Genomic DNA, 12606 nt, shown 5'->3' with positions numbered 1-12606 from the left:
TTCACTTGGTTTAAATTGGTGCAGTTAAAAAAGAGATTTGTCAATGAATCAGCTGTGAAGAATTCCTAGGTGAGTTATGGCTTTTCTCATTCACTTACGAAATTAAGGAGGAAAGAAATCGAAAAAGCTTATCTTTGCTTTTATCGCAAAAAGCTGTCCTGGAGGTGCATTCTAAAGATACCAACGGAAGAGGGATTTCTATTTCGAGGACGGGGAAAAAACTTTTTTTGGTCTATTTCATTTTGACGAATCTGCTTGTTCACGACGCCACTAATTGTCTTGATGTTGGGAACTAAGTTTGTTTTGTATTCCTGAACACATAGAGATAAGGCAGGCTGTACTGTCTACATTGATATCAGCAGCCTGGAATATTAACCCAATTGTGGCTGAAATAATTTTTGTTTCTGTGGTTTTAAGAATGGCAACCAGGAAAGTGATTGAGACCATGGAAGAAATTATGTTTCAGAAAATAATGGATGAGATTGAGATAACAAAACAAACCCTGAGACAGGGCAGACAGGAGATGAAAATTGAATTTAACAAAATGACACAAGAGCTTAAAGAAATAGGGGATTCTGTAAAAGAGGTGTTTGATGGGATTAGAGATGAAAAAAGAAAAATTAAAGGGAAGCCACAAACCCTGGAGATTGGAACAAGTGTGAAATTGGAAAAAGATTTGAAGTTTATGGATCTTAGAAATAAAGTTTACTGTTTGGAATTCAAAGTTGTCTGAAGAAATTAATGAAGATTTTGGTGGTAAAGCTACCAATGCCTTGGATAATTTTCTGGACTGGAATGATGTGATGGAGTTTGACATTGAAAAAATCTATGGAGTTGGCTACAGATATGTGACAGTGGAGAAACTCTTAAGAGATGAACCAGTGCATTTTGTAAAAAAGAAGAACAGAGATATGACTTTGCAGCAATATTTCAGTAACATATTCAGAATTCTTGACTGGAATGATGTGATGGGGCTTGTCATAGAAAAAATCTATGGAATTAACTACAAATATGTGACAGAGCAGAGATGTACCCAGAACAGAGATGTGGCTTTACAACAATATTTCAGTAACATATTCAGAATTGATGGCAAGGACATATTTGTGATGGGGGAAATTCCCATCAGACTCTTGTTATATGACTATGGCTATGACAGCAAGATCATCATAAGATACTGATAATGGATGAATGGATACTGAAACCACTGGACTTAACATAATGGATGAATGGATACTGAAACCACTGGATTTAACAGGACTATTGAAGATGGAAGATGGAATTAATATTGAAAATGGAAGAATGGTTATGGAAATTATTGGACTTAATAGATTTGACGAGATGGATTAATCGATATGTTTATTTGGACTATGGTTATGACAACAAGATTATTATGGGATACTGATAATGGAAGAATGGCTACTGAAATTACTGGACTTAACAGGATTATTGAAGATGGAAGATGGAATTAATATAGATAATGGAAGAATGGCTATTGAAATTATTGGGCCTAACAGATTTGAATCAGATGAATTAAGCGACATGTTTATTTGGAGAAAAATTGAAAGATATATCTCTCAAGGAATTGAAACCTCTCTTTGACTTTTTGTAGAAAGAATAAAATAATGTTTATGAGATTTGATGATTAATTAAGATAACTACTGGAGGAAAGTGATTTTATAATATAATTTTAGAGATAGGATTGTTATATATTGTAGACTTATAATTGATCTGCGACAAATCGGAAGTCAACATTTTATTTTGTTGTTTGATTGTTTTTGTTTTGTTTTGTTTTTTGTTTTTGAAAATTTGAATAAAAATTAATGAAAAAAAAACACAGTCTGTTGGGAGGTCCTCCAGTGTCAACCCCACAGATGTTACTGGGAACTGCACAAGAGCACATTGCTTGGTCTTGCAGTTGTCCCATTCATTGTAGTGGGGCTGTCACAGAAGTATTTCCCATTAGACTATGGCACAGATCAATAAGCCAGCAAGGAGTGTTTTTTTCATATATAGTATTTTAAACTGTAGGGTGTTTTTTATTATGCTGGATTTCAGGGTCAGCTCAAGACACTTTGCTGCCAAGATGGTGATCCCCCCACCCCATTTCAGACACGGAAGCTAAATGGGCTGGCAGCCGAAATCTATTTTGACACCGGTGATGGTACAGCATCCTCCTGAGAGCAGCAGGCTAACTTAGTGGGCACAGGCAGGCTATCCTCCATCACCATGCTGCTATTCCCTGCATCCCAACATCTGCTGCCTCACTCTGTATGATGGTAAAGCCTGCCCTGCCAGCAACAGCATCAGATAAAAATTTCTGGGAGGGCAGAGACACCAGAAAAAAAAAATTCAGCCCCCCCCCCCACAGAAGCAGCAAAGTATATTTCTAGCTGGGCAAAATGTACAAGGGGGGGAGATGAGCTCCTTGTTTGAGGGGGCACTTGCCCCCCTTTGGCACCACCACTGGGCCCTGCTGTCTTGTAGTCTTAATTCTTGACTATATTTTAGCTGTTGCCATGAACACTCAGGATGTGGTGGAGTGAAGATCTGAAAACAAGCTTCAAAGATAGGCAATGCTATGAATTAAAATGGTGCCCATTCAAGCTGAGGGTTCAAATGCTAATTTAATTAAACCTATTCACAATTGTGTTTTTCTCTCTGTCCAAGACCTTTGTATTTGTTGCTTATAGAGCAGCACACTAGATTGTCTGTCTGTCTGATCTATCTATCTATCTATCTATCTATCTATCTATCTATCTATCTATCTATCTATCTATCTATCTATCTATCTATCTATCTATCTATCTATCTATCTATCTATCTATCTATCTATCTATCTATCTATCTATCTATCTATCTATCTATCTATCTATCTATCTACTGATCTTTGATCGAAATAAATTATTCATTCATTCTGAAAGATGTGCGATATCTAAAAATGGGTGCCAGAGGAACTTAAGGAATGTTATTTCTATGGAAATGAGGAGTACTCAGTAGGGTTCACAATGAATATTTCAGTGCAACCTAGGTACATTCATCTTTCTCTAGATTTGAGCCCCATATTTTTTTACATTAGGTTTTAATATGATGGTCAATGGTGCTGTCAGGGCAGGACTTTAGGGCAGCAGGCCAGGGTCAAACTCAGCAGAATGAGACCCCGCTCTGCAGCCAAGCTGGGCTGGCTTACAACATTTTAAAGTAAGTGTAGTAACACACAATACCATCTAAAGATGCCCTCCATCATAAGATCATAAAATCCAGAGTGTAACTGCACCACTGACAACGGCAGTGGACATCGAGCAACAATTTTAACAGCAATGATTGGGTTATCCCACAAGCTTGTCAGACATGCAGAGTCACAGCATTTCCTACATACACATACATGCACACATGCTGAAATCCCAAACAATGACCCACAAACTATAATGAAACACAAATGTGAACAAATTAATTAATACACAAATACCAAATAACATGTACAGCCCCCAGTTCACTGGTTTTTGTATTCCTATTTCTGTATTTATATAGAATTAGAACACACATGATTTAGGGGTTTCCCCCTGTTTGTTATATAAATAAAATTTAAGTAAAAAATAGCAGATCAAATTATCTTAATTTGATTTATATCTGAATGGAGATTCTAAAATTCAAGTGCATTGGTTGGTGTTGTTTTAATATTATGTGAGCAGCACCATTTGTGTTGAATCTATGAGCCGCATCTGCGAGGCCAGCATCATTAATGGGTCATCTATGCAAACACATCAGTGGGATGTGATGGCAGCAGAGATGGTGCAAAAGTGAGAAATACCTCTGGGGTTTCTGTTGGATGCTGCTAAAAACCCAGCCAAGGCACACAGGAGTATAGTCTGATACATGATGAACTACCACATCACCTGCAAATAGAGATACTCAAAGGCAAATGGATCTTGCTGCAACAGTTCCAGTGGATCCCTGGGCATAAAGCTGACTCTGAAGAGGCACCGGTGATCATGAGATTCTTTCCTCTGAACTACCTGAAATGAAGAAAAAAGAGAATTACCACCATGATGCAGCGATTTGGTTCAGAATCCAGTTTCCTAAGAACACTTTCATTTTTTAAGAAGCAAATCTTTATGGTTTGCAGAGATGGTTGGTTGAAAAAGGGTGGGCAATTCCTAGTGAAATTCCAGAAGCCATAGCAACTGTTGAATAAGATTCCTTATGGTCAAGCAGGTGGAGCTTCTCAAAAAGCATTAGAATAAACTGAGCAACAAGTGCTAAGAAGAATATGGCCAAAGTCATGGATACACACTCAGGGCATAGCCATCTGGCTTCTGGCCTGACTCAAGTTGCAGGCCGGCATCCTTCATGACATCACAAACTCCAGCTAGCAAATGGTAAAGAGACTATGGCAGAGGACATGTTGGATCACTGTTACACCTGAGGACACTGCTGCACCAAGCATCACACTTGGTTTGCTCATGCAGTTAAGAGCAGGCCTAATCTAGATGGCTCAAAATCCGACAGACAAAAGCACTAGAAAGCATATCTAGATGTGTCCTCCTTAAAAAACTGTCGAATACATAATTGAGGTTCAGCATCTGCTTTAAAAACAAGATGGCCATTCTGTCTGTTGAGGAAAGAATACGTGTGAAGAAATTAATAGGTATTGGGTCACAGTCTAGTGCATTATCCTCACTCTGGGGTTTATTGGGAAAAGCAGCTGATGTTAAGTCCACCTGAAGCCTGGTATGACTCAGTGTACATCCCAATGGAGTTTTAGACAAAGAGCAAACAAAATGCCACCAGCAACAAGATTATATAAACACCCAGAGAAAAGAGGGGGACATAGATTTGCCTTGAACAACAGAACAGATGGCTGTAACACTGTTCTCTGAAATACTAGCAGAGGGGAGTTCACAGGTGAGGAACATATCCTTGTGGAAACCAGTATTTTAGAGAGCTTCAATAAGGCTGCTTCTGTAGAAAGAGAATCAGACGCACCAGTCACTCACAATTCACGTATATTGAGGAGCTATCCCCCCTATGATGGCTACTAGTCCAAGTGGGCAAGCAAGATCATTTATTTCATTTATGAATCACTTCCTATGAGGCATCCCAAAGGAATTTCACAATACAACAAAAATCTATATAAAACAATGCCATATATTAAAAAAAGTTAAAACAATTACATATGTATTTAAAACTTATAGCCCACCTTTCCTCCAGTATGGGTCCCAAGGTTTAGATTAGTAAAGGAGATTAATAAGAGTAATCAAGGAGACAGAGGGGCTATTGTGCCAAACAATAGCTCAACCCCCCTGCAACAGGAAGTTATCTCTTCTTTAAGGCACTTCCTGTTGCTCTTATTTGTCCACCATCAGTGATGGGCGCACCACAAAGCATTGTAACTGACCTGTTCGATGAGCTCATCCTCATGCAGAAGATACATCTTTAACACATTGTACTGCTCTTCCAAGACCAAGGCAAAATAATCAATGCTTCGAATGGAAAGTTTTTCTTTCAAAGTGAGAATAATGTCCTGCCAATTATTGATGGCAAAAACCACAGATTAAACTACACGTCTATTCCTTGGATAAAATGTCTAGAGCCCCCCACATGGCTATTCCTGAAGTGCTTAATTTGCACAGAGATGGTACTACACATGAGGCAAGGTGACGTGGCCACCTGAGGTGGCAGATTTGGGGCACCATGAATGGCAGCAGAGTGGGGAACAGGGATATCTGACCCATGAGCAGAGTCCATTGGGAAGCTATCCCATACTCTTTTCAAATGTGCACAAGCTGTGTGAGAGCACAGTAAGCTTCTTGAGACCAAAGTTAATCCATTGCAGTTGATTCTCTAATTCCAGATGCTACTAAGCACCCACATCTCATTGATTTGAATGAGATCTGATGATGATTTGGAAAAACAACTATGCCCATATGGGTAGGATTAGATATTAACATGGAGTACAATCCAGCATTGGTGGCAGTTCCACTTAAGCATGCATAGCTGTATTACCGGATGGTGGTCATAGTTTGTATAATAAAATGCATTACCCCTAGGCTAGAACAAAATCTATCATGCAGAGCATCAAATAGAAGAGCATAACATCAAAACTAGATAAGCTTACAGATCCCCATTTAGGTATTTTTGTCTCTACACATCATGCACAGGGATAGTGGGGCTGTGCAGGCTAGCCCCATCACCGTGTCCCCTGCTAGCGCCATCCCCACTCTGCATTGGGGGACGGTTTGAAGGGGATGCCCACTGACTTTGCATGGGCTGTCCCCATAACCCCTTCAGATCTTCCTCTGTTACAAAAGTCAGCATGGAACCAGGACTGGCAGGAGACACGACAGTGGCTAGCCCATGTGCACGTACAATATTATATTGAGAGAAAAATGCCTGAATCGGGCTAAATATGGGCAGACTGTGTTTTTCAGGGATGGTACACATTGCCTATCCAAGACTGGCTGATTTTTGCAATCTCCATATCCTGCTTTCAAGATACTTAACAATACCAAAATGTTGAGATGAGTTGACCTGTGTATTAGGCCCCAACATTTTCTACAATATGCCAGGCCACTACGCACAATATAATGAGTAAAATCAAGTGTCCAGCTCCAAGTACCTTGACAGTAGTGTCTGAGTCAAACTTGAAAGCTTTAGTCTGTCCATTTTCCAAGTACACCTTGAGAACGTTGGGCATGCACAGGAGAGAACTTCCCTAGAAAATCAAAAGACACCATGTAGCCACCATACAGCAATTTTTATTTTTTTTCTCTTGGCTCGACCATTCTGTCTGGCAGATCTATCGGGAAGATATCACCAGCTTAGAAGATCACAGATGACTCACAGACCACACTGACCCTCCTTTGTACTCTGAGTCTTTTTGCCTGGCTGGAATGCGGCCTTGAACTCTGATCATGCCTCTTGCTTGTGGGGATGCATGGAGAACAGAGAGGGGTGTGAGAGTGTATGTAGAAACTAGCCTACTGTAGAAATGTAAAATGTACATTTGTAGCTCTACCCATTTTTGCCTCTGGCCCTGCCCACCACTGGCATGTGGCCCTCAGATGGTTTTCCAGAAGGTTCCCTATCCTTGACTTAACTGAACTTAATCATTTTGCTCCATTCCCAATGTGCACTTGAGTCAAGAGGGCACAATAATTAATTTAAACTAGGGATGAGGGGAAATTTGATTCAGTTTACATTTAAAGGTGAAACTACCTAATTCACACTTTTGGAAACAATATGAGAACTGAAACACAGCCATCCTTCAAAAGTTGCAATGCAGTTCTCCAGCCAAGTAAAGTGGAGGGAAATGTATGCACTGGAGTGTCATGCATAAATATGAATATATTAGTAAAAATAACTTACAAAAAGGCATTACATTAGGGAAAACTGCTGGCAAAAAGGCATTATATCAGGAAAAATTGCTGTGCAAAATTGTGTATATTAGGCAACGGTGCATACAAATGTGCATATCATGAGACGTTTGCACTAAAATGCTGGTTTAATTTCATGAGAACTTAAAAAAAATCACAAATTGATGTGGAAATGTGGAGAACTTAATTTAAAATTGTAAAAATGAGAGAACAGAGAGAAACTGAAACTGACAAGATTTGCTCATCCCCAATTTAAATTGTGCTGCTATAAAGCAGTGTGTCATGGAGAAGGGAATACATCACTACATGCTTGAGATATGGCAAAAAAGGATGGTTCTCTGTGAAGTCCATTACAAAATAGATTCTCGTTTGACATTTGCCATGCATCTGGTGGTTATTTCCCAGAACATATAGTTTTGTTGCAACAGAATCAAATTAAAGTGTTAGACTTTTTGCATCACTGCAGTTCTGAAGCACACACCCAGATGTTGGGTTGCGCAATGCAGGCATGGTGCTTGCCTAAGGGGCCAGAATCCTAAAAGATGTAATTTGGTCAAACTCCATCAATTTAGAGGCCCTTAATCCAACAAGGAAGATATGCCTCCTAGTTAGGGAAATATCAACAAGGTGTTGATATTTGCTCATTTGCTAATTTATGAGCAAAATCTGCAGTGCTGGAGCCATGTTCAACATCTGCAAATTCAATTCAGTGGCTTCCTTAATTATTACAGTGTGCAGTGAGGGGCTTGGAATAGGTTGTCTATTTTGTCAAGATCTTGGCACAATATGGTTGACTTATTATTGCATTTATATCTTTTCCTCCAAGGAGCTCAAAGTGGCATGCACAGTTTTTCTCATTTCTCCCCACAACCACCCTGTGAGGTAGGCTAGGCTAAGAGACAGTGACTACCTCATGGCCATCCACTGAGCTTCATGGCCAAGTGCAGATTTGAACCCTTCAAACCACTTCACTACACTGGTACATGTTCCCTCAGCAAACGTGTTTTCCTGCATCACTGCTGACACATTCTTTTCAGAAACCTCGATGAGGTTGGAGAAGCTTTTTAGTTGTTTCTGTTGTTAGACAAACGGGAGTCAGAAATCCTTGTTAATCCACTACAAATCATTCAGAGATCTACTAGGAGATCCTGATCTACCTTCAGTCCACCCCTACACTACGTTACCTCGTTATGCAGTTTCCACTGACAGAGACCATTCGCTTTTCAAAAGGCATTTCCTGGCTACCAGTGGTACATTATTTTTTAACTGCTTTATATTAAATTCCCAAATACATAGCATTTTACTATCAGATTTTATTGTTCTGCAATTTTATCCTTATGATTTGAAATCTCTTTGTCCTTTTAGTAGAAAGCCAACTAACAAATCAATTGTAAGCAAAACTGAAGTCTTACGTTGAATCAAAACCCAGGTTGCACAATGTGTTTTCAATGCACGTGACAAAGTATGCCAATCTAGAGCTCATCATTTACCTTGCAAAAGTCCTTAGATGACTTAGTGCTCACATAGTGCTTGGCTACAGGGCAATAAACAAGATTTACCCTGGAAAATTAAGATATTAAAAGCATTTGGTCTCATCAACAATTCATGCCCTCAGACCAGCGCTTCATATTTCAGCTGCATGAAAGCACTTCTGGGTTTTTTCCAAACAAAACCTCTGTTTCGGAGCAATGTTCCCATTGAAAATGATCATTCTGATATGCTTTTTAAAAAAGCAGGTTGCTATGCAATTTTTGGAAATGTGCTAAAATTACCTGGGAACGCTCCTTTCTTGCAAAAGTCACAGTGGCTGTGCTGAAAGGGATCCCCATCGGGTACAGCTATGTGCTGTTTCCGTCCTTGCCCCTTGGTGCATGCACTCTAGTAGTGGGGACTGGGGCCCACCGGGACTGGGGGAGGGGAGCAGAAGATAGGGAGGCCAACAGGAAGTGAACCCAGAGCCAATATTCAGCAGAGCCAACTAATTCTGGTTTGAGGCTAAGGAGAAGGTGGTGGCTGATAGCCAGTGTCTGGACTGGTTGTGAGTAAGGAGGCAGGCGGGCTGGTAGTGGCCAATGGTAGACTGAGCTTAGCGGGACCGTACCCATTTGCCCTAATGGGCCAACCTCCACTGCTCTAGCTTATGTTCCTTAGGCCGGATAGGGATGTGGGAGGCATGCACAGTCCTCACATTCCTTGTAACAACAACCTGTTGCAGTGTCTGATCATGTGCATGCATGCACCGAGAAAGGAAGGGAAGAAAAACAAGACTCTATGGAGATATTTCTATGCGTGGACACTCAACACCTATAAGGGAAAGTTTGAACATTCCTTTCTTTCTTTCTTCTTAGAAGTTTAACCTGTTTTTCTGCAGTTGAGCCCAAGGCAGCTTGCAAGCAATACCCTCATGAAAGTACACTAAATAATGTAAAGCAAAAATGTAATTTTATTTCCCATTTTCTACCAGAGGGAAGTTTTTTTTAGAATAGTAAGAGGGTTAAGTGCTTGACTTCAGTACTCTTTTACTGCTGTAGGGAATGTAAAATAAACTATTAAAACAGCCTTTCCTAAGAACAAGTGGTAGATTTTATTTATTTGATTTTAAATGATCTCGCATCAATAAAAAAGGCACACATAATGAGATTTTGGCAATATGCAAGAAAAATTAAATTTAATGAAATAATAAATCAGTTATAAGCCAGATAATTTTCTTTCCTGGGCCTTCACATCCCTAGCTGGTTGAGGCTGATGGGAGCTGGAATCCAACAACACATGGAGGGCATCACATGGGCTGCCCCATGCCTGGTGGGGGCTGCATGTTAGTGGTGAGAGGGAACTGGAGCCAGCAGTGAGGCATGACATGAGCAAAAGTGGGCGGGGCCAGAGAAACTCCACACTTTTTCACATCTGCCACCCCTCCCCCCTCACAAGTAGGGATGGGGGAGAAATACAATTCAGTTTGCATTTAAAGCTGAATTTATCAAATCTGCACTTTCCGAAACAATATGAGAACCAAACCACAGCCATCCCTCAAAATTCGCACTTATGTGAATTTTGTGATCCGGTTCTCCAGCCAAGAAATGCTTAGAAAAATGCATATATTAAGGAAAGTGTGCACAACATGAATATATTGGTGAAAATAACATACAAAAATGCATTATATTAGGATAAATTGCTTGCAAAAATGTGCACATCAGTCAAAACTGCATACAAAAATGTATTTAAAAATTTCACACAAAAGTGCCGAAGAATTTTCATCAGGATTTCTGAAAGAATCACAAATTGCTGCTGAAATGTGGAGAGCTGAATTTAAGGTTAGAAAAATGAGAAGCTGAGAGAACAGAAATTAACGGATCCTTTCATCCCTATAAGCAATCACCCTAATTAATAGTCTTAGTCACCTCACCCCATTTCCCTCATTCCCCATTCTCTTTCTCTTGCCTCTTCCCTCCTCAGCTATCACCTCCCAAATGGCTTAGGTGGTGGTGGGGAAACCAAACCTCAGTTTGGCACCAGTGGGAGTTAATATTTTTTAAGCCTAACTGCTGCATGGGAGTGGGAGGGTGGGGTGATTTTCAGGAGATCACAGTGCACAGGGAAGGGGAAAGTAACCCTCCCCTCCACAGCTGGAAACCCCTGCAAATTGCCTCCCCAACACTGCAATTATACTTAGAAAAAAGGTTGCTTGCACAAAGGTGACTTTGCTCTCCTAAAGCCCAATTGCCCACAGGAGGTGATCTTTGGGGGGCCAGGGGCTGAGTGTGTAGGGAGGGGTAACCCTTTCTTCCCCAGCTGCCACCCCCTACAAGTCATCCATTTCATTTCTAAGCCTAGTTGCCCTGCAAGGGTGAGATCAAGAAGGGGAGGCAAGATCCAAAGATGCTGTGGACCAGGGTTCCCCCACCCATGGCACAATCCATACTTTTTATCTCACGCTAAGCCCAATAAATGTATTTTGACAAATCTGAAAAAATACATGAAATGCAATTCATTGTTCCAAGGCTGTTTCTTATGGCTTGCTGGTTGTAATGGCACAGACCTGAGTATGTCCATTCACAACTACTTCTTCTGCAAAGTGGACTTTGACAGGGTTTGTCTTTAGTCTGGCTCTTTTCTCCGCTGTAAGAAAGGATGATTTAGGGCCACCCTGGAAAAAACAATGGAATTGGATTTGAAAATTATGACACTCCGGTAACATCATGGCAACAAATCTTGTTGGCTCTATATCACCACGATCTCCGTGATCTCTTCTAATGTGTAGAAAGTCTGAAATAGAATGTGAGACAAGCAAGACTATCAAAGCCACAAGAACTGCCTTGCTAGATCAGTTCAAAGTTGCATCTAGGTCAGCATTCTTTGCTGCAGCAGCTATCCTGATGCCTCTGCATTAAGGATGGGATCTGTTGGCCAGTGCCAGTTCAAAAGTGTTCTGTCGACCTAACAGGCTGACATCAATACGAGTTCATTCTGTATCTGCTAGCCGCTGCTTTTACCAATCCGGGGTTTTTTTTCACTTAGAAAAATAGTGATATTAATATAGGTATTTCCTTTTAAAACGTTGGTATTTTGAAGGAAATATTGTTATTTTAAAGGTAAATATTGATAAATTATCATTCTTATAATCAATGTTTTAGAGATTTTCCTTTTTTAAAATTGCAGCTGAAATTTGCCGCCGGAAAATCCGATCCTCAGCAATTGAGAATAAGCAAATTAATGGAAAATTGGGTACCAAAACCAAATTAGGCAGAATTCTAGCACATCCCTACTATGCCCTGAGCAGGGGGTTGGACTCAATGGCTTTAGAGGCCCTTTCCAACTCTGTGATTCCATGAATTCACAAAGAATACCTTGAGATGAGGGACTTCCTTTTTGTTTGTTTTCTGCCACCTTCTCCAGCCTGGTGTCGTCCAGATGTTGGTGGACTACAACCCCTATCAGCTCCAGTCAGCATGGCCGATGGTCCAACAATATCTAGGATCATAGGAAGCTGCCCTGTACTGAGTCAGGCCATTGTCCATCTAGTTCTGTACTGTTGGTCTACACTGACTAACAGCAACTCTCCAGAGTTTCAAGCAAGCAATATTCTCAGCTCTACCTGGGCTCTTATGCAGACAAAGCAGATGCTCTGTCACTGAGCTATGGTCCTTCCTTCTGGGTGGCCCCAAGTTGGGAAGGCTTGGTCGACAGCATCTGGAGCTCAGAAGTGTTCTGCTTCTGAACGGGAAGTCCCTGAACT

The 12606-nt window shown here is 40.6% G+C and overlaps 1 protein-coding gene across 6 annotated transcripts in view; it reads right to left on the bottom strand.

The window, feature by feature from the left end:
* FRMPD1 (FERM and PDZ domain containing 1) overlaps nucleotides 1-12606 on the bottom strand; it is a 100382-nt gene that overhangs the window by 20803 nt on the left and 66973 nt on the right. For all 6 annotated transcript variants that reach the window (XM_061634449.1, XM_061634477.1, XM_061634440.1 and 3 more), the window contains 4 exons: nucleotides 11410-11517; nucleotides 6617-6712; nucleotides 5396-5521; nucleotides 3894-4013 (listed from right to left, as the gene is read on the bottom strand). In XM_061634449.1, coding sequence (XP_061490433.1) covers nucleotides 3894-4013; nucleotides 5396-5521; nucleotides 6617-6712; nucleotides 11410-11517 — 450 coding nt within the window. The remainder of the gene's footprint in view (nucleotides 1-3893; nucleotides 4014-5395; nucleotides 5522-6616; nucleotides 6713-11409; nucleotides 11518-12606) is intronic.

Source organism: Rhineura floridana, chromosome 1, assembly GCF_030035675.1.
Source record: "Rhineura floridana isolate rRhiFlo1 chromosome 1, rRhiFlo1.hap2, whole genome shotgun sequence".
Lineage (NCBI taxonomy): Eukaryota > Metazoa > Chordata > Lepidosauria > Squamata > Rhineuridae > Rhineura > Rhineura floridana.
This window is presented reverse-complemented; position numbering and strand designations above follow the sequence as displayed.